The following is a 23,058-nucleotide window of genomic DNA, read 5'->3' as shown; positions in this document are numbered from 1 at the left end:
CTTCCATGTACTACAAAGCTGAGGAATGAACTTCCTTGTGCGGTGTTTCCGGGACAATATGACATGGGTACCTTCAAAAAAAGCGCGTACACCTTCCTTAAAGGCCGGCAACGCTCCTGTGATTCCTCTGGTGTTGCAAGAGATTGTGGGCAGCGGTGATCACTTGACAACAGGTGACCCTTCATTCTTCACGCTCGTTTGCCCTCCTATTCCATAAAAAAAAATTTGCTAAAACATAGGTTGAATAGATCATAGATCATTTATACGTCTAGATAGTCTGTGACACCTGTGAAACATCTAAAAATATTGAGTGTAGAGCTCTAGTTTGAGCAATTCACACAAACACAAAGTGTTATACAAATCGCGAGTCTTACACTCGCTTGTCACACACACTTAACTAATATTTGTGGCCTGTTTTTATCAATTGTCTAACAGCTAGAGACTCTTTCTAGACATAAATTATGTAAGGTACTTCATTACCTTATATATTGCAGGCATACTCTATTCATTTTTAATACCTTGGAATCCTAATTTTTATGTTAAGAGTTCTCAGAGAAATGTGAATTTATATTATATTTCAGAAGAGGAAACTGAAGTATTTCAGGTAAAAAAATCATCACAGAGTAAGCGTTTAGCAAAGCGCAAGGAGAAGAAGAATCAGGATCCAGAGGTTGAAAATGACAGAAATGATAACGATGAGGTAATACGTATGAATGATTGAGTGTTTAATACCTTTGTATATAAATCACTCATATAACAGTAAAATGTTGTTTGTATGATATTGTCCCTGACTCAATATTTATGTATGATGCGGGATTCAAACCCGAACCTCTGGAGAACACCTCCACTTACTTACTTACTTATAATAATACCTCTTTTATATGTTAACAATTTGCTGTTTTTTTATCATTTACTAGTACATTGGTGGTACTATATAATGGTTTTTAATATATTAGGTACACATTAATAATGCACAGTACAATAACTAATTATATTAATGCAGTAAAACTTAAATATTTATCGATAATAATTTAATTTAAATATTTAAAGATAGATGTTAATTTTAAATAAATAAAATAATATCTACTTGCTTATTTTATAACTCATGTTAGTAACTCAGAATAATTCTTACCATGTTTCATATTGCTATCACATTTTTTCTTAAAATAGGAAAATCAAGCTGAGAAAGACATTACAAAGCGAAAGAAGAAAGTATCACTTGAGGGTCTCATACTATCAGGCCGAGAAGCTTTGGCTGCTGATGGGAAGGGGGATATTTCAGACGACAGTGCAACCGAAGAAGAAGATAACAGGAGATTCCATCGGTTCCGTGCCGAGTCAGTCCGTGCAGCGCTCGCTGTGGCCCCCGGACATATTCCCGACGCCGCTCTCATCCATGCGGCGCGGAAAACCCGACAGCAGGTATGAGAGGTGAGGGACTAGGAGATGGCCATCAACGCATTGGGAATTCATTTTTTGTTTAAACAGGACTTCCTCAAAAACTGCGAGCAGTACTTACATAAAACCTGCAAAGTAAATAGTGACGGGAATCGACGATATAATCTAATAGAATCCTAATACCGATACAGGTTGTAATCCTTAAATGTGACCAGGTGATGATTCCGAAACTATTACAGATATCAATAACTTTTTAAAAATCAAACGAGAAGTACCCTAAATTTTGATATTAAAAACTCACATACATTTAGTATGAGATTAATACAAAGGTCATTCTATCGCACAACAAGGACGTCAATTATTCCGAAACTATTAGAGATATCAAAAAACTTTTAACTTAATCGAAAACGTTTCCCCTCAGTAAAATGACATCAATAACTTTTTAAAAATCAGATGAGAAGTGTCCAAAATTTTGATATTAAACACTCTCATACATTTAGTATGAGATTAACACAAAGGTCAATCTATCGCACAACAAGGACGTCAATTATTCCGAAACTATTACAGATATCAAAAAACTTTTAACTTAAATGGAAAGTACGTTACCTAATCAGTAACATGACATTTAGTATGAGATTAGTATATTAGAAACTAGAAATGTTATTTTATCGCACAACTAGGCTCCGCAAAGTCAATTAAAGAAATAGAGACTCTTGGGTCATACAAATAAGGTGTAATTCAGATGGCACAGCGCTATTAAGCTACATCTTTATTCACCTAGAAGTTGCCTCTCTTTCTATCGCGTGACTCTTACCTCTTCTGACTATGTTAGGGTTGACTTTACATAAACTGTACCTACCTAGTATGAGGTCATCTTTTAAAAATTGTTTTGTAATTTTAAATCAATATTCTTTCGTTGTCAAACCTACATTAGTTGCAGATAGTAATGTATGCGTTGGAAGACCACGACATAGTCAAATTTACTTAGTATATAGGAAATATAGCTGTAGCTATCATGAATTATAATTTCATTATAATAATTATAACTTTAAAGTCGATTGTTTCAGCGTCTTTAGGAAGCTTAAAAACAATTAAAGTGGATCGCAATGACATCTGTTTTGCTTTATTTATATTTCTCGATTTTTAAATATCCGTCGGATCTGTGAAGTAACTAAAAACAAAGGTCGCGCGTGCGTCACTGCTCGCGTGAGTCCCTACTGACTGGTCTACTCTGTAGAGGAGCCTGTCTGACAGGCCTGGCTAAAATAACCTTTTTACTAATCTCATACTAAATGTAAGGTAGTGTAAATATCAAAATTTTGGATACTTCTCGTCTGTAAAGTATTAGTCAATAGGTTATTGCGATGTTTACACAATGGGATATGGCTATAGCTACCTATAGTTTATAACGGGCTTCATTCCGCAGCTCGACGACTTCTATGCGACTATTTTTACTTTGTATTGATGACAGTATTCAAGATTAAAAGAAATTTGACATTTGATATAAAATAATAACAGTGCAATCCCAGGCTGTCCAATCCTTTAGATATGCTGCTGTTTAGAAGTAATATTAACAACACCTTTTTTTGTAATATAACCCCTAAATATATTTACATATAACGTCTGAACAGTGACTGGGATTGTATTTAAAAGTGTAGTTATACATGCATTTACCCATAAACCTATGTACCTATTATGCATAACTTTATGGCAATACTGTGAAAACTTTTTATATTTATAGTAAGTCGAAGTGAGTTGTGTTTGGACTGTGTCACTTGGGATTGGCTTAAATATTTCTTTTTAATATATTGAAAAATTTATGTATATTTTTTAAATGTCACTTTTCAATATTTTATCTCTGTTGTATTTTTTTATCTACAGCCATGCTTTAAATCTATTCTAGAACAGTTAACTTATTGCCAACATTAAAACACCCAATGTCCTAATAACCATTATATCATCCAAACGAGTGTTGTAATGCAATTTAGTACAACATTACAACACTCGTTTGGATGATGTAATGATAACTAGGTCTTGCTTATTTAATGTTAGCAGTAAGCTAACTGTTTCAGAATCTTTCATATAGGATTCATATTATGAGTGTAGATAAAGTCTTGCATGCAACTGTTGATAATTAGGTATTACAACACTCATGTGATACCTACTATTATCACCTAAACTCACACTACAGTTGCATAATTAACTATATTCAAAGTCACTCACTCTCATTAGCCAATTTTCATTTTGGCATCTATGACATAATTGTTGGGGTTCGAAATAAGCTGCTATATTGTAACGGCCTTACAAATTAACTCGGTGTAAAGTTATACCTGAGTATAAACCAAGAATTTACAAGACATTTTGCTTATGATTGGTTTATTCGGACGTTGAACGTTTCCCGCGTTTATTTGCAAGGCTGCTTGGCATTTGGATAACTGTTATACTACACAGAATTATCATTTTATTGGCAGTGTTGTCAGCGATATAGTCACCATTTTGCATATTCTTGGTATAACTTTATACAAAGTATTTGTAAGGTCGGAGGTGTTTAAATGGACCTTACGTCTTTCGGGAAAATTCCACAATGTCAAAGATGTCAAGACATAGGCCAAACACATATTGTAATGAACCCAGCAAGCGATCTCTTTCCTAGGCTCGGGAGTTAGGTGACTTCATACCGATCAAGAATGATACCGCGCCAGGCCCTCGGCTGATCCATGAGGATGACGTCGATGATGACGATGAAGATGATGAGGGCAGGATCCAAGTTAGAGGTCTGGAACTGCCTAGTGACAAACCCAAACGTAAGTTTGCATTGCAGTAGACTTAAGTTATTAGTACAATATTCGTTTTTTTAAGTAAAAATCTTTAGCCGCGTTGGGCACTTTTTGGTACGGGGAAATCTTATAGGTTCACGTCACTGACATGCTGATGAGTGGCAATATATATATATTTATATTGTTAGACACTAATTGGATGGGTGAAAAATTTTATTTAAGAATATTAAAAGTAATTAAATATAGCATTAAATAATATTGCAGTTATGAACGCAAACAACAAATGTATATGTATATAAATAATCTATACTAATATTATAAAGCTGCAGTGTTTGTTTGTTTGTTTGAACGCGCTAATCTCTGGTACTACTGGTCCGATTTGAATGATTCTTTCAGTGTTGGGTAGTCCATTTATCGAGGAAGGCTCGAAAACCTATTTTTGAATAGAACAAAATGATGTACAATATATATATAGGCAATATTTTATTACTTATAAAACTATCGCGTGAATTATACTTTATATGGCAAAACAACGTTTGCCGGGTCAGCTAGTAATAAATAGAATGCCGCAACCGCTCGTCGCACCGCTTCGCTGAGGCGTATATTTGAGCGAAGCGAGGTAAACTTAGGCTGTGTACAAAAACAAAACAAAATTAATCCAAATAATAAAAAGAACCTTTTGTAATTTGGCGCCACATTTAAATATGCGGAATTAACGTCTTATTTTTGTCACATGAGTAACTTGTGCTGATTTGAAAATTCAATAACTAGGAACCTGGCAGTCGAATCACTCTCGATTGATGACAGTGTTACAATTAAAACTTATTGTGATTTGATCAATCGGCTCAATTATTAAATAAATATAAATAGCGCGTGCTAATATTAATTAATTAGAATAATTTTATAAATCATGTTTGTTTTTAATTATAAAAATTGAATTAAGTCGAAATTGTGTCTTCACAATAACCTAGAAAGTTTGAAAGCTTTCTTTTATGTTCAAAAATTTTTACATTTGGTCCAGAAATGGACGAGTAACTATTTAACACAGATATCAATTGAAGTCACCCGGTGAGAGCTCCGCTCAATAATCTCAAACATAATAAAACGTGTTTTGTAGGTGGAACCACAGTTGGGCAGCCAGAAGATGATGATGAGATGAACAGCGATGTTGAAGAGTGGGAAGAGCAACAGATGCAAAAAGCAGTGCCATCTATTGCTGATATCACAGGTTAGTACTATTTATATTCTCATATCAGCTGAAAGACGTCCACTGCTGGACAAATGCCTCCCCCAAAGATTACCACGATCAATCCTGCGCTGCCCTCATCCAACGTATTCCGGCGATCTTAACCAGATCGCCGGTCCATCTTGTGAAGGGGCCTACCAACACTGCGTCTTCCGGTACGTGGACTTTTAATTACGAAAACTATTAATGATATCAAATTGTTTTATGAGATTGAGTCACAAATTGTCATCAAAAAGAATTGTAAAGTAGATTTTTTTTAAATCAACGCCTCAAGCATGTCTGGGTTCAGCTAGTCATACATACATACAACCTAATAAGAAAATATGGGCCTTAAGATATAATAAGATTCATGAAAAGCATCAATCTTATCAGGGCGGCACTGAACTGTACCAAAACCACTTTTCAAACCATAACCATAACTGAGAGAGTCATTGACAATTATCTAAAGACGTATGTTTACAGGTGAAGGTGCAGAGATAAATCCATTCGCAGTAGCCCCCCCTCCACCGCGGCTCGAGGGCATCCCCACTCATCTGAGATCTCTAACATCACCAGGAGAACAGCCTCCCACCACTGCACAGGAACTGTATAATGCATTGAGCAAGAGGTGACTGTAGTTTAACCAATTTTCAAACGATAATATTTTATGAGGATCGTATCCATCTCATAAGGTCTGTTAACGCCTTATCTTGTTATGCCCTCTCTTTCCCCCCTTCACCACGCCCACAACACTACAAGCCATATTGGAACGACGGACGCGCGCGAATTTGCTATTCATGGGAGGACTGTTTTATCAGTGGGAGGCTCCCATGCACAGGAAGCCGGCTAGATTATGGGTACCACAACGCCGCTTATTTCTGTCGTGAAACAGTAATGTGTAAACATTACTGAGTTTCGGTCTGAAGAGCGCCGTAGCTAGTAAAATTACTGGGTAAATGAGACTTCACATGTTTTGTCTCAATGTGACGAGCGCAATTGTAGTGCCGCTCAGAATTTTTGGGTTTTTCAAAAATCCTAAGCGACACTGCATTGTATCAATTACCATCAGCTGAACGTCCTGCTCGTATCGTCCCTTATTTTCATAAAAAATAACTCGCTCCGATTGCAAGTCAAAGGAAATTAACGCGAAAAGAATTGTGAAAGTGACGAAAACCGCCAGAACAAACCGGATTATGTGTCGCCGGCAGCGGAAGCTTCACCAGGTCAGTTCTTAGTTCAATTCCATACAGTCCACTTTCCGCAAGAAGTTCACTGATCTATGGCTGTATTGCTCAGATGTCAATGGTCTTCAGAAGGTCTCCACTGGTTAACAGTTCGCCTCCATGCATGTTCCTTTGGTATAAGCCTGTATCAACCACACACTAGCAAGTATTGTCAAAGAATTTAAGTCAAAGAATTTATTCAATCAGGCGAAACTAAACCCTTTTGAATCGTCACTATTAATATTTCTTTTATATTACTGAATCTACCATATTATGCTCGGAAAAAGTAGAGCTCGCGAGAAGAACATACAAAAAATTCAACGGCCACTCTTTTCAATCAAATAGAGTGTTTTACAATGGCTGTAATATACATAGCAAATGAGTTTGGAAGGTGCTGCACCCAATATACAATTCGTGTTTCAATAATATCAAATCTATACTAATATATATAATATTATAAAGCTGCAGTGTTTGTTTGTTTGTTTGTTTGTTTGAACGCGCTAATCTCTGGTACTACTGGTCCGATTTGAATGATTCTTTCAGTGTTGGGTAGTCCATTTATCGAGGAAGGCTATAGGCTATGTTTTTATTTTTTCAAAATTAGGGATCCGTAATAAAATTGCTATTTTGTAACACAAGGTGTAAAATCGAAAACCTATTTTTGCGTGCGCTGCAAAAACTATTGACAATAGAACAAAATCATGTACAGGCTATAATATAGGCAATATTTTATTACTTATAAAACTATCGCGTGAATTATACTTTATATGGCAAAACAACGTTTGCCGGGTCAGCTAGTATTTCGTAAAAGCAATAAAGAATAAACGGTATAAATATAAATTATCATATATTGGATGCATCAACCTTTAGCTTGAATTCATTATTTGTGTAATTCGTGTAGTGTAATTCATTATTACAGGTTGAACGGCCGTACTTGTCGACACGGACGGGTAAAAATAAAGGACTCCGCGCCGTGATATTAGCAAGTGAAGCACCGCTTTGCTAGTGTGTATGCGGTTACGGGGGATACTAGTTACACAATTTTTTCTCCCTTAAATAATCATATATGGCCACAAATACTTATAAAGTATCGTTTTTACACTATTTCACAACGCACGACGGCATTTAGATACGCTTTATATTAGCTTCACCTGTATGTTTGTAACCGACTTCTTTGGGCGCGATTTTGACCCACTTTAAACGGCTAGATTTTCTTCAAACTTTGTAGATTTATCGAGGACCGATGACATTACACTAATTTGATAAAATTATTCAATTGTTCAATTTGCAAAATATGATTTTTGTTAATTTATATAATTTTCATCTATAGTCGATAAGGCAGGAATTGATGTTAAAGTACTTAATAGTTTTAAAAATACGCTTTTATAGAAAATTTTAACTAAAAAATGAAAAATAAATAATAGTTAAAAAAAAACCAAAAAGCACGCTTTATATAAAATTCAATTAAAAAATAAATTTAAATTGAAAATGAAAATAGTGTAAAAAAAATATATAATAATTTTTTTAACTATTATTTATTAAAATATTTTATTGAGACACAAACTGATCTGTCACAGACAATGACATTTCTCATAAAAGCCGCCTATCGGCATGTAGTAGTGTAAGTGTGTGCGTGGAGCTATCTATTTACACGTTAATCAGCTTGTTTTGGTGCTACACTGTTATGTAAGGTGACACGGAGTCCTTATTTTTTTACTAGTCCGTGACTTGACGGATTATAATACAAATCTATTTCAAATTTGATTGAGAACTTTATTTACTTGTACAGAATTGCATGGTTAAGTAGTAAATAAATTCTTTTATTATCAGGTTGCACGAACTCCAGACAGAGCGTCAGGAGACAGTTATGAAGCGGGAAAACTGTCGCGAAAGGTTGTTAACATCTGCCCGCATCCGCGAGTCTCGCGCGGGCCGCTGTCAGGAGCTCGACGCGGCGTACAAGCGTGCACAGGCCGTGCGGGGCTATATCACCGACCTTATTGAGTGTCTGGACGAAAAGGTGTGGCACTCCTGACCTATACAAGATTGTATAAATTAAATTTATGTACGATCCAGGACTAGAATCCGCGACTTGGTGTCCCACAATTCGAACAGCTTTGCGTTGGACGTGGTCAAATGGTTCGAGCTGATACTGTGGTGCACCAGGCCAGAGATGACAGCAATACTCTATATGTGACTGGACTAGAATGTGTGTGTGACCAGCTTCTTCGAAGACAACTTGGCTTTGTCCTCCAGATTGCCAAGGAATTGGCAATCGCTCGAGATTTCGAGACCCAGTATTGCGGTACTAGGCGAGGCTGTAAGGGAAGTGTTGTCGAAGAGCGGTGATACGATAAATTTTAGTGGTAAACGCGCAATCTTGGGTCTTCAGGGGTTAAATTGGACAAGGTTCAATTTACCCCACTTCGAGACTTCTTCAAAGCCAATTTTTTTTATGGAATAGGAGGACAAACAAGCGTACGGGTCACCTGGTTTAAGTGATCACCGCCGCCCACATTCTCTTGCAACACCAGAGGAATCACAAGAGAGTTGCCGGCCTTTAAGGAAGGTGTACGCGCTTTTTTTGAAGGTACCCATGTCGTATCGTCCCGGAAACACCGCACAAGGAAGCTCATTCCACAGCTTAGTAGTACAAGATAGAAAGCTCCTTGAAAACCGCACTGTGGAGGACCGCCACACATCCAGATGGTGGGGATGATATCCTAATTTGTGGCGTGTCGTGCGAAGGTGGATGCAATTTGTCTTTGCCCTCCTAATGAACACGGAATTGGCAATCGCTCGAGATTCCATTAATTCCTACAAAAAGTCTAACTCTGTTTGTGTACAACAGATGCCTCAACTAGAGTTACTGGAGAGCCGAGCTCTAGCGCTTCACAAACGGCGCTGCGACTTTCTGGTGGAGAGGCGCCGTGCTGACGTCAGAGACCAGGCTGAGGATGTCATGGCCATGGCAGGTGTGTTCAACCAATCATTTATGGACATTCTATAAATAATTTCTTTTTTTTTTTAAGATATGCTCTCTGCCCTCACTTCAGGGATTAATTAAAACACAAATTTGTATTAAGTTTCATGGACGATGTGGGACTCAAACCCGCACCTCTCGGGTTCCGGCTGAAATGAAACCGTAACCTGAGATTTGAACAAGACATGTCAAAATTTCGGTCGATGCGTCACTGGGACGGTTGGCGCAATTGGTAGGAGCGCTTGGACGGAACCCGCCTCCCACCGATTTGCAAGGCCTCCAGATTCTAAGTGATTATCGCATTCTCCACCACATTCTGTTGCAGCACAAGATGAATCATAAGAGCGTTGCCGGCCCTTTAAAAAAGTGTACGCGCTTTTTTGTGAATAGTTGTGCAGTAGTAAAAAATAGGGTATCTATGCAAACAGATGTGGCAAGTTCAGAGCGATCTAGAAGTTTGAAGAGGGTAATAATTTTTCTTATCTGATTGGAGAACCCAATAAAATGGTAGATGAATTGTTTTTTAAAGCACGGGCGGGTGCATCGAAGCCGATGGACTCCGAGGAGAAGCGTCGTCGGGGGGCGGAACGCGAGGGGCGAAGGCGGGCGCGAAGACTGAAGCGAGAGGCAGCCGGTTCTGCGCATCTACACAGGGAGGGAGACTCCAGCGATGATGAACTTCCACCCGAGCAGCTCACGGCCATACGCCACGAAACAGGTCGGTGTTGTGTAAGGATTGGATAATTAAGATGCGTCTAGATAGAACCTCTTCGTGTTAAACAACCGTTGAACAGGTGAGGTTTGTTATAGTATGGATTTTTAAAAAATTTAATCATCCTTACTCTTACGAATCAGCAATTCTACAGTGAATTTAGTAAGTTATTTGGAAACCCGCGATACGGGTTGAAGTAGTGTGAGGTTCAATCAAGGATCAATATTATTATAATATTTGTATACCCATTTCCAGTGTGTGTTGCCAGTGATGACGGTCGCTAACTATGGGCCTTATGAGAAAGCTCATGGTCACTCAGAGGGCAATGCTCGGAGTTTCCCTGCGAGATCGAATTAGAAATGAGGAGATCCGTAGGAGAACCAAAGTAACCGACATAGTCCAAATGTTTGCGATACCGAAGTGGCGGTGGGCAGGGCACATAGTTCGACGGACAGATGGGCGTCGGCACAGTAATATCCTCGAATGGCGACCACGTACCAGAAGATGGACCGACGATCTGGTCAAGATCACCGGAATACGTTGAACGAGGGCAGCGCAGGACCGATCGTCGTGTAAATCTTTGGGGAGGCTTTTGTCCAGCAGTGGACGTCTTCCGGCTGATGATGAATTAATGAAAACCCTTGCAGAAGCGATCCGACTGCAGGCCGCTAGTTTGTTCGCGGACGCCCTGCCCGCGTGGCGCAGCGTGCGCGGCGTGTGCGTCAAAACAGCGCGCTGGCGACGTCGCCACGCGGCGCTGTACGCCGATGGCTACGTCGCCGACTGTCTGCCGCGGCTGCTGGCGCCCTATGTCCGCCACCAGGTATTGATTACTGCCATACTAGATTGTAGATCGCCTACATAGTCCACGGGCGAATACTATGTACCTAGGGTCGGTAATTATTATGGTGATGATATGAGAAACGAGCCTAACATGTATAAATTTAAAAAAATATCTATTAGAAAGTATTTGTTGCTAAAATGTTTATTTCTTGTTACATAATTGGTACCTATAATTATGAAATAATAAAGTGAGACTGTACGATCCCCCAGTCAAACAGGCTTTGGAGGACAATGTATATTATATTCTTAGTAAATAAATAAATTATAAAAACAAAAGTGTGTGTGTCAGCTCCGACGCCCGACTGGAGTTTACTCCTCAAGAACGATTGTCTTTGAACAGGTACAAAACAAAATCAAGTCCAAGGGAATCGGTTACAAACAGACATACATTTGCATTTTTGATGGAATTTCAAAATTTTAAAAAATTTGGCCGAACAAAACGCCTTTTAAAAAATCAAATAAATCCTTAACGCTTAAAATATCTCAAGAAATGCTCAAACACAACTCCTGTTAAAAGCGGAACTCAATTTTCCAATATGAAAAAACATTTTGCCACACCCTAATAGGTACCACTTACTGTACTATATATATATACTAGTGGACCCGACAGACGTTGTCCTGTACACACGTCTTAAATTTGAAATATCTGTCCAGCCGTTAGGACTTCACTAGCATACACATGAGCAGTCGAATTATATTATATGCACGGAATTGAGAATCTAAACCAATCTCAAATTCACTGGAACACACAAAAAAATCATCAAAATCGGTTCAGCCGTTTAGGAGGTAGTTCAATTGTGAATCTAAACCATTCTCGAATCCACCTAAAGACACACACCAATCGCAAATTCACTGGGACACACAAAAAAAATCATCAAAATCGGTCCAGCCGTTTAGGAGGTAGTTCAATTATGAATCTAAACCATCCTCGAATCCACCTGAAGCCACACAGAAAGTTTCATCAAAATCGGTCCAGCCGTCTAGGAGGAGTTCAGTGATATACACACGCACACAAGAAATATATATATATAAAGATATACTATACTACATGCGTAAGCTATCACGCAGTATACTGTATATGTTGGCTACACACAAGTATATACACACACACAAACACATCTAAAAAGTGAAAGGTGCGCGAGAAATGATGCTCAAAACCCAAAAACGTTACTATCCCATTTGATGAGTAGGTTTAACTCTCCATATTTTTCTCATACCGGAAGCCTTATATGAAAATCGATTCTTAAGGAATAAACTCCAATAACACAGGTATAATATAACGTTATATGAAGTCTTATCGGTAACAGAGAAAAGTAATCACCCAGTGACCTCTAATGGAATTTGTAATCTGCCACTTATCTGAATTGTTTTACATTATAAAAATGTTAACAATTATTGAACTATTTATTTTAGGTATTAATCTGTAATTTATTATATACATAAAGGTTTTCTGCACTTCTATTCCATTTAAACTTAACAATACTGCACACCACTTGATATTTACAAAAAGGAATTCAAATTATCCCATCACGTCTTAGTATATCTATAATAAAATGATGGATTTTTTCATTTTTCACGCGTATTATTTTAAATTTAGCCTTAGAATGCTTATAGTTAGGATGATTTCAGTAGAATATATCTTAAAGCTATCGAAACAAGTTGTAAGGTCATGGATAAATTATTCATATTGCGTTTTATATTATTTTAAACACGACACATAGTTGAAAACCGTTATATTTAAGAATAAATGAGTATTTTCAATGGAAACAATTGATTTTATTTATCTAAAACATAACTAAAATATACATTCATAGTAATAATTTGAGATATTCATTCAGAAATACTTAGAAAAATCCCTAGACCTTGATCGACATTAAATTGCAAGATCGCTTGTACATGATATAAAATATAATTATGCTATATTGGGATAAAATAACTACAGAAATATATTTTACGATAATTTTTCAATTAAAATAAACATATTTATATGTTTGTTTCTGAATCATGGATGTTTAAATGTATTTGTTATGTTTATGTGTATGTTTATATGAATTTATGTATGTTTGTAAATATATTGTATTAAATATATCATTGTCTTGTAACCCATAAAGCTAAGTTCATATGGCCGCGCGGCACCGCGCGCCGACGCGCGATGTGAGAGTTCACATGACAGGGTATATACGAGCGCCAGTCTGGCATTAACATTGATATACAATGGACGTGGAGGAGGCAATTTGCTTGTGGATTTTATATAGAAGACTGAGACGTCGCAGAAGACGACAAAGGCGATACTGGGTGCATCCAATATTAAGTGACAGACTTTCTTCAAGCCTGTTTGTCACCTTATACCCTAAGTTGAGGTTACATGAAGAAATTTTTTTTAATTATTTCCGTATGTCAGTTGCAACCTTTGATTTTTTATACGATACTGCATTGGGTTGCTATATTGAGAACTTTGAAATGAAGCATGATAGTTTCTGGGTGGTCGTTGTGAGCTATATGAAGTAGACGGGTAGTTAAAATCTTCAAGTGGCTGTGCTCGTGTAGCTTGGTATCGTTCTAATAAATTATAAATTTCAATTTTCAGTTTTAAACGCCGGTTTTCAGGAACTTTTTTTATTTCCCTAACCAATGAAAGACAAAATAATTTATCTTCATCGTCATCTTTCTTTTCTGCTGCATTATTATTTCGAGTATTTATGCTTTGTTGTAAAAGATTTGCAAAATGTTCATCGGCAGGGTGAAGTTTGAATTTTTTCCGGGGCACATTTTCTGTTGAAGCTTGAACGCCGCTGCTGTTAACTGCACTATCCAAATCAGGATTCTCTGTAACTTCCGCAACATCAAGGCTGTTGTCAGTTTTTCGTTTCTGGACAACTTGTTTAAGAAATGACAATCTTTGGAAATACGAAAATGAAGATGGTGTTGATGCTGAGGAACCAGACTTCAAATGTTTTGTTTTCTTAAGTTCTTTTACATAGGCATCTCGTAAATTTTTCCATTTTTTTTGCAAAATCGATCCTAGAAAGTAAATAATTAATTATTAGTTTTCATTGCAAAACTATTGAAAAATGTTGTACGATACGGGTGCATAAAGAGTCCTTATGACCTACTCGTACTTTATGCAAATTGTACTTTGTGCACTTTAGGCTCACGTGCCACACTGTAAACACTCGCTATGAATGTGTTTTCTTTGTAGCACTTATTCAGTAAAGATTTCCTTAAAAGAAATAGACATAGACATAGAATTAGGAATAGGAGTAGGAATAGGAGTAAGTAGGGGTAGGAATAGGTATGGGAATAGGAATTTGACGAGGAATAGGAGTAGGAATAGAAATGGAATATTTATCGTGGCACGTGAGCATATGCACTTTATGCTCGCGTGCCACACTGTAAACACTCGCTATGCTTGTGTTTTCACTGTAGCACTTATTCGGTAAAGATCTACTTTATGCACGTGTATCTTAAATAACTATTATGTTACAGGTACCTAGCAACTGGTTCTTCATTTGCAGAGTTACAATATGGTTATAAAATTGGCAAGTCTACGATATCGGGTATAATTAAGCAAGTGTGCCAAGTTTTTTGGAGAAATTTAAAAACTTTGGTCATGAGTCCACCAACAAAAGAAATCTGGACACAAATATCTATACAATTTGAAAATAAAGCATATTTTCCAAATTGTGTTGGAGCGTTGGACGGCAAACACGTTCGTTTAATACAGCCACCAGAATCAGGATCAATGTATTACAATTATAAACACTTTTTCTCATTAGTTTTAATGGCTTTATGTGATGCTAACTATTGCTTCATATGGATAGACGTTGGAGCTTACGGAAAAGACAGTGATTCGGGTGTTTTCAAGGAAACGTCATTATTCAAAAAACTCTCAGAAAATTCGTTGAACTTACCAGAGCCTAGATCTATCACAAATAATGAGAGCGATGCATTTAAACTACCATACGTAATTGTAGCTGACGAGGCTTTCGCTATGACTAAAAATTTGATGAGACCCTATGGTGGTAAAATGTTGTCAAAAGAAAAAAAAATATTTAACTACCGCCTTTCTTTAGCACGAAGGTATGTCGAATGTACATTTGGCATAATGTGTAACAAGTGGCGTATCTTACACCGGCCAATAGACGTGAAGATAGATTTTGCTGTTGATATCGTCAAAGCTATTTGTGTTTTACATAACTTGGTAAGGATGAGAGATGGTATAAATCAGGATGATATGATCAATCCAGCGCCATTACCTAATGTGAATCCAACTAACAGTGGACGAGCAATCCATGAAGTAGATAATATTCGAACTAAATTCACAAATTATTTTGTTACTGAAGGTAAATTAGATTGGCAAGATAAAATGGTGTAATAGGTGATGATTTTATAAAACTTATTTTAAATAAATAAAACTAATTAAAAAACAACTTACCCAAATTTTTCTTTTTTTCTTCGGAATCATCATTTTTGCAAAAAATTAAAACTAGTTCTTCCCAAGACCTTCTTTTTAATATTTTATTTGAATAATCCTTAGAGTTAAGATTCCAAATCGCATCTCTTTTTTCGATTTCGTCGATAAGCAAATCGATAGGCACAATGTCATCTTCGGTACTCATTGCATCGATCTATGTGTCTTTCCGTCTCAAGGCGCGCGGATCAACTGAACAGGTCGATACAGGTTTGAAATACTTGGGCCGCGCGGCAGCGCGCGGTTCTAGATCTTGCGCGCGGGTCAGAGCGCGCCGCGCGTTGGCGTGCGGTACCGCGCGGTAATGTAGACGATAATTATCGTTTATATTGATCTTGTGCCGCGCGGTTCGTAGTTCCGCGCGGTACCGCGCGGCCATATGAACTTAGCCTAAGACAGGCTATATATGCTTAACTTGGGGCAAGATAATTTGTGTAAAAAGTGTGTCAATATTATTATTATTATATTATATTTCAACATTATATTATTCCAAAATAAATTAACAAAGGAAACGAAGCTTCAAAGTCTTTAGTAAATTTGAATGGGCGCTATTTCAAGTCGAATTTTTATCAAAAAAGACAATATATCATACTATTGTAATAATATTTAACTTATTAATTTTGTTTTTCAAATTTTATTTGTGTACTAATCCTAGAAGTGAGTGTTATCACTTTAAAAACATAACAAATTGTTTAGATTTACAAGAGCGACATCTCAAGTCAATTTCCTAATATGCAAATATTGGGGTTGAGCAGGTTATCAACTGTAAAGTAGGTCCTGTAGGTGTAGATAAGCCACAACCTGATAGTTGAACAAAGCATACAAGATTTTATGACGATACGTCACTCGAACGGTTAGCTAAGTTGGTTAGAGCACCGACACGGAACTTTTGTCTTTCAAATTTTATTTGTTTATTAATTTTAACTTATACAACTTCATTAATTGAAAGCATACATTCTCATTTACAAGAGAATGACGGTTTCGCACATTAAATACAAATTAAAATACATGTTATAGGTTTTAATTTTTAAATGACAAATAGTTTAGCGTATATTATAAAATGTTAAAAGTCAATCTGAAAATCAGTTGTATAAAGTAAATAAGTACTTAATGAAAAAAACCGGTTTATAAATTATAATTTCAGTTCTCTTATTATAAAGAATTATTCATACTTAATTCTCATAAACTATCTAATTAACGGGGACCCAGTGCTCTGTGAACGGCTGGATCACTTGGCGTTGCGTAGAGACGTCGCTTCATTGTGTGTCTTCTACCACATTTATCACGGGGAGTGTTCCGAAGAGCTGTTTAACTTGATTCCTGCCGCCAAATTCCACCTTCGCACGACACGCCATAAATTAGGATATCATCCCCACCATCTGGATGTGTGGCGGTCCTCCACAGTGCGGTTTTCAAGGAGCTTTCTTCCACGTACTACAAAGCTGTGGAATGAGCTTCCTTGTGCGGTGTTTCCGGGACGATACGACATGGGTACCTTCAAAAAAAGCGCGTACACCTTCCTTAAAGGCCGGCAACGCTCTTGTGATTCCTCTGGTGTTGCAAGAGAATGTAGGCGGCGGTGATCACTTAACACCAGGTGACCCGTACGCTCGTTTGTTCTCCTAGTCCATAAAAAAAAATAATCATGAACAATTTCGATTTTTTAACGTGATTAAAAGATCCTTTCGTTCGATCGTTTTTTTTATTCGTCATGAATATTTGTCACCAAATCTGAATGTTATTTACATATTATACTATTTCTTTGTTTAGTTGATATTGTGGAATCCACTAGCTGATGAAGATAATGAAGACTACGAGAAAATGGACTGGTACAAGTGAGCATTAATTATTATTACCTTAGCTTTTTTCTTCAGTTTATTATTTACAAGGTGATGTTGTTTTTAGACAAAAAGCGGACGCCCTGCCCATTACAATGCAGTGCCGCTCAGAATTAACTTATTTCTAAACCATACTATCATATGGATCATAGACTGTCAGGTGATCAATTCATTAGTATATCTATATAAATATAAGAGATTTCCACGTATACAGGGTGTCCCAAAGTTATGGGACATGAAGGGAAAGTACCTAAATATCGAAGATAGGCTATTTTACTGAAAGAAGACTTTATGTTATTTTTAAAAGTTAGAAATTTTGCATTCAAAGATTTTCTAAAAATTTCTTGCCTCGTCTGGGAATCGAACCGACTTAGATTAAAAAAAAAACACCCCTACTCTTATGATGCCAATCGAAAGAATGGCCAAAAACTAATAACTCTTCTTAAGTAACATAGTATTTTAAAAGAAAGGAAAAACTATTGCGACGAGGCAAGTAATTTTTAGAAAATCTTTGAATGCAGAATTACTAACTTTTAAAAATAACATAAAGTCTTCTTTCAGTAAAATAGCCTATATTCGATATTTAAGGTACTTTCCCTTCATGTCCCATAACTTTGGGACATCCTGTATAGTCACTCATCACGATATCTCTGGAACGATTAGAGCTAAAGTCTTGAAATTTAGTAGGAATATTCTTTTCACCGAGTAGAGGTCAGCTAAGAACGGATTTCTACGAAATTCCACCCGCAAGAGTTTTTTTTTTCATTATAAACAGAACGTCTATCGGGTCAGCTAGTTCTATATATAAGTTTATGCTATATTTATATTATGATTATCATTAAGTATTTATTTAATTCGTCTTACACTCGCGGTATGTATGTTAGTGTTTCTGAAAATAGAGGTTAACAGTTCTCCGCTATTGTTTCGACGTTTTCACAGCTGTCACAGTCTATCTAGACGTATAAATGACTCTTAGGTTTAATGTTTTTTGTTTATACTGTTGTTGTTGTTGTTCATACTTGTGTAACTTTAGTACAGTTCATTTTTTTTTAAATGGGTGCGTACATAATATTGTAGAGAACAAGTGCACCAGATACGATCGTTGAGAAGATTAAGTTTGGGATGCTATACTTCCGAGTTTAGCATCAATTCAGGAAGTCCTCCCAAGGCAAAGCCAGAGTTTTACAGTAAAATATTATCACTCATAACTTATTTAGTCGCAAATATTTAATATATAGCTACCCACTTGCGACACAACCAAATTTATTATTAGCTAATTTGCCAAAAAGCACCGGTTATTTGACAATGCTTTTCACATCAGTTTAATCTAAGATAGCCTAAACAGCTTTGCAGAAACCCAAAATAGCATTTAATGCCTTGTGTGCTAAACAAATAACTATTACTAGGTGCTACAAGTACTAAACGGTGGTCTCATTCTGTTGCCATATGGCAACGGCAGCAGACAGGAGGTTAACATACGATACACTATGACGCGTCATTCCGCTTTTGGCGGGAAGCGATGTGATTAGTTAATTTTGATCGCGTCATGGATGCTACGCACATGCCCCACGAAAAAATGGTTAACCAATCTATTTGAGCGTCTTTGATATTATGTTTTATATTTATTTGAATTCGAGAATTTAAATAGCAATGATTCCCAGATGTCTCATGATGTACGGGGTTCACAATGAGAGAATGTCAGACGAATCGGATCAGTCGTCATCCGACAGCGACACGGAGAACACCGTGTCCGAGCGCTCCGTGAGAGACGACATAGATCTGATGCTGGTGCCCACAGTTCTGGACAAAGTTGTTCTGCCAAAGATTACAGGTGCGAATATAATATCATTTTTTAAGTATGGCGCGTTAGGGAAAAAATGCTACAGTGAATTTTTACGATGCGCGTGCACACCGTCACGTAAATTGGACACCCTGACGTTAGCTGGCCAACTAGACCATTCGTATCATACTTCAGCTGCCAAGCCTCTTCTAACTCATGAACCACAACTAATGGACCAGAGTTAAATACATTTCAATAATATACAAGTTTAAAAATAAAAGTAGTTTTTTCTCTCCAATTGTTTAAAATTAATTTAATGATATTTAATTACACGTTATTGAACTAAATTATGCGGTCTAATAGTATTTTAATTTGTTTTATTTAATACCTTATTTATTACAATATTGTTTTTTCTACAAACTTAAAATAGTATAGGAATAATTTTTTTAATAATTTTTGTTTTATTTTATTATCTCATCGTTAATGGTACCGACTAGTTTCGTATCATTCGGAGGTCCTTCATTAGGGTGAGTGTAGTGGGTTCGCGATAACGTCCCGTCTCTTACTGCGGACTTGGGCTCGTAGTGCGCGGCTGGATAGGACAGGGGGCTCGGGGTGCGCCTGCGGTGATGATGAGCACGGTAGCAGCGAAACTATGTCACTATTGGTATTCACAGGTGCACAAAATGGATTCACAATGCCCACTACTTGATCATCGGCACTATAGGCTGCGCAAAGCCCAACCCTAGTCTCTATTAAAATGAGATTGACGGTTGTTTTCTACGGCTTCCAGAAGCTTGCAAGACCCAAAGCTTTTATCGCGGCTCAATACTTTTAACTTATCGAACCTAATATAACGCGAGGTGTCGCAGTTAAGGGCATGCCACTGCCGAAGTGTTGCTGCCCAATTTGCGTACCCTGTGTGTCTGGTTTTTATGTTGCGTCCCGTTTCATCAATGAAGCTTCTGCCGAACTCGCAGGGAATTTTGTAGACGCCAGGGCTCTCCAGAGGGTCCTGATTCTTAGGCGATCGTAGAAAACTACCAATCTGCGTCAGGGAGCGGAAAATTGTCCAGATGCTATATTTACGGCGTAACAGGTGTCCATAATTTAATCCGGGACCCCTCTCATGTATGGTAGATATGCTGGGACCAGCTCCACATGCTGAGGTCCTGTTTGCTGGCCATTTTTACAGTTGTACAGTGTTGACCTCTCATTAAATAACTTCTCTCGGTTTCCGCTCTTTTCAATTGAGCCATAACCTTAGAGCTGAACAAGATATACCAAAAACTTACGAACTATGCGTACTCGAACAGTTGGCTCACCTGGAAAGAGCGCTCGGATGGAACCCGAGAGGTCTGGGGTTCCGTTCCGTTCGTTCATAAACTTTTGATCACAAAATTAATTTGTTTTAGTAGATAAGTGTTTTAATTTATTATTAATAAAGATTGCTTTTTCTTGTAAAATTAACAGAATTAGTTGAGTATGCGTGGGACCCGATGTCCGTGCGCGCTTGCATCAGACTAAGGACCATCCTGGTGCGCGCTAGCTCCTTGCCCGGCGCGGGAGACGGTTCCCTTCGCAAGCTGTGTGCGGCGGTCACCGCCAGACTCTCCAGTTCTCTGTCCGCAGATGTCTTCCTCCCCGCTCTGCCACCACAGTAAGTGTCCTGTGGGGCGATGTATCTGCTTTTACAAGATCCCAGAAAATTTTCAAGACAAAAGTATAACGCTATTCAAAAGAATTATTAAAAATGTTTGTGTGGTAAAGGTTACTATAACATAAATGACTTAATGATACCACAGATTGGGAATGGAGCGACACGCCGTCGGGCTATTAAATAATAAGTTTAATTGTACAATATTACTTTGTAAACATATTTTTTCGATGAAAATAAAAAGCCCGCTGAGTTTGTTGCGCCCGTTCTTCTCAGGTCTGCGGCATTCGTTTTGGAATGGGTGATAGTTTTTGACTTTCAATAAGTGATGTCACATCCTATTTGAATTTGTACAGCGGATTTTTTAACAAGACCTATATTTAATTCAATAAAGCTATTGTCAAACAGTCGGCGTCCCGAAAGCTAGGCGAAGAATTTTCATTTTGTTATGTGTAGTAAACGAAAGCAAATCGAATACGCGGCGAACCGAAGGGCGTGTCACTCCAGGACAAACAAAAGGCGAGCGCGCGAAGCGAGGCGTGAGCGAGATAGTTGTATTAGCTGGCTTTGTATGCGCGAAGGTGACGACAACAGACAGAGAGCGAATGCGAGACGCGAAGCAAGAGCGAATTTATTTATTTATTTAGGTTCACCAACAGATTATACACTATTACTAGCTTATAAAAATAACAAAATAAGTATAAATTATGGTGTAAATCCAATTACAGGCAAACCAGCATGCATTTTTGAGTTGCACAAGTGTGGGGTTGCAAGTTTACAATGAAAGAATATTGTATTGTACTATTATAGTACTATAATGTAGAAGTAACAAGTGAAAAAAAATACTAAAAATTAAATTTTGGATATAAATCAAAACAAAGCATACGTTATGTGGTTTCTGCACTCATAAATTGCTGCAATAATTTTTTGTAATGCGGAGGGGAGGAGGAGTGGATGTCAACACGAGTAGTTTTGAAAAGATTATTGTACTCCCGGCAGATCCTTTCTAAAACACTATTAGCACCGAGTTCAGTTCTATTTAAATTTCCAGTAAAAGGTTTGAAATTTGTGAAACGTGCACTTTCGCGTGGCACGTGGCACGTGAAAATTTAATTTTGGCTAGGATATTGGGACAGTCTAATTTGTGATTTAAAATTTTGTATAGAAACATTTGATCATTCACCCAGCGACGATTTTCTAGTGACGTTATATTAAAGAAATGCAATCTATCATTATAAGAGGTTAACTCGAACTGTTTTTTTTTCATGTACTGAGAATAAAAAAAGAAAGCGTTTCTGGATTTTTTCGATTCTTTTGATAGGATCCTTATAGAATAGATTCCAAACGGTGGAGCCGTTTAGGTGGAGTAGTTTATTAGAATACTAATAAACTACGAATTAGAGCAAAATAAACCATTTTAAGAGCTAAACATGATTTAAACGTTTTGCAATTACGCCAAACAAAGCCTAATAATTTGTAACATTTATTGATTGTTACATCTATGTGTGTATTGAAGGATAATTTCTTGTCTAAAATAATTCCAAGGTCTCAAGAGCGAATAAGTGTTTATTTACAAAAAATTGACGCGATAGGCGTCACGCGTCGCTTCGCATTCGGTTTGCATTGAGTTCGGTTCGGTTCGCATTTATGTTTGGCAAATACCTTAAGACTGTGTAATAAGCGTATGTTAATGTTAGAATCTGATCATTATGCGTCAGTTATGGTTTTTCTTCGTAAATTGTATATTTTATTTTAGTTTTTTTTTTAACGGAAAATTATTTAAAATTCATGTTCAATTTTTATTTTTTATAATTACTATACTATATATACCTACTATATAGTAGTAAAAAATTATAGGTTATTGGAAATTTGTTACAAAAATTAACATCAAGTCATAATCACTAGTTCTGTAAAACTGTTTGTCTGAATATAGTAACTGCAAATTCGCGCTAAAACGTTTGCATATACCATGGAGTCTGCTTGTGACGTCACTTCTACGATGTTAACAATAAAACAAACGATACTAGCAAATTGTGAAACAATATCTAACCGGTATTCAAATAAATGAGACTAATTTTGTTCTGTGGTTCATGTAACATGTCTGTATTTAAAATTATATTTTCAATAAAATATTAAGATTCTCACATTAGT

General features: G+C 37.0%; 1 protein-coding gene across 3 annotated transcripts in view; it reads left to right on the top strand.

Moving 5' to 3' along the window:
• The window catches only part of LOC126979389 (PAX3- and PAX7-binding protein 1), a 29,992-nt gene that overhangs the window by 2,703 nt on the left and 4,231 nt on the right, over positions 1 to 23,058 (top strand). The window contains exons 2-13 of one of the 3 annotated variants that reach the window (XM_050828665.1): positions 582 to 700; positions 1,171 to 1,422; positions 4,052 to 4,202; positions 5,293 to 5,403; positions 5,884 to 6,028; positions 8,454 to 8,643; positions 9,475 to 9,598; positions 10,136 to 10,324; positions 10,966 to 11,141; positions 17,403 to 17,467; positions 19,132 to 19,301; positions 20,724 to 20,910. In XM_050828665.1, the coding sequence (XP_050684622.1) occupies positions 582 to 700; positions 1,171 to 1,422; positions 4,052 to 4,202; positions 5,293 to 5,403; positions 5,884 to 6,028; positions 8,454 to 8,643; positions 9,475 to 9,598; positions 10,136 to 10,324; positions 10,966 to 11,141; positions 17,403 to 17,467; positions 19,132 to 19,301; positions 20,724 to 20,910 (1,879 nt within the window). Of the gene's footprint in view, positions 1 to 581; positions 701 to 1,170; positions 1,423 to 4,051; positions 4,203 to 5,292; positions 5,404 to 5,883; positions 6,029 to 7,542; positions 7,859 to 8,453; positions 8,644 to 9,474; positions 9,599 to 10,135; positions 10,325 to 10,965; positions 11,142 to 17,402; positions 17,468 to 19,131; positions 19,302 to 20,723; positions 20,911 to 23,058 lie in introns of those variants that run through there. The other 2 variants (XM_050828666.1, XM_050828667.1) reach the window with 2 other exon arrangements.

Source organism: Leptidea sinapis, chromosome 3 (assembly GCF_905404315.1).
Source record: "Leptidea sinapis chromosome 3, ilLepSina1.1, whole genome shotgun sequence".
Taxonomy (NCBI): domain Eukaryota; kingdom Metazoa; phylum Arthropoda; class Insecta; order Lepidoptera; family Pieridae; genus Leptidea; species Leptidea sinapis.
This window is presented reverse-complemented; position numbering and strand designations above follow the sequence as displayed.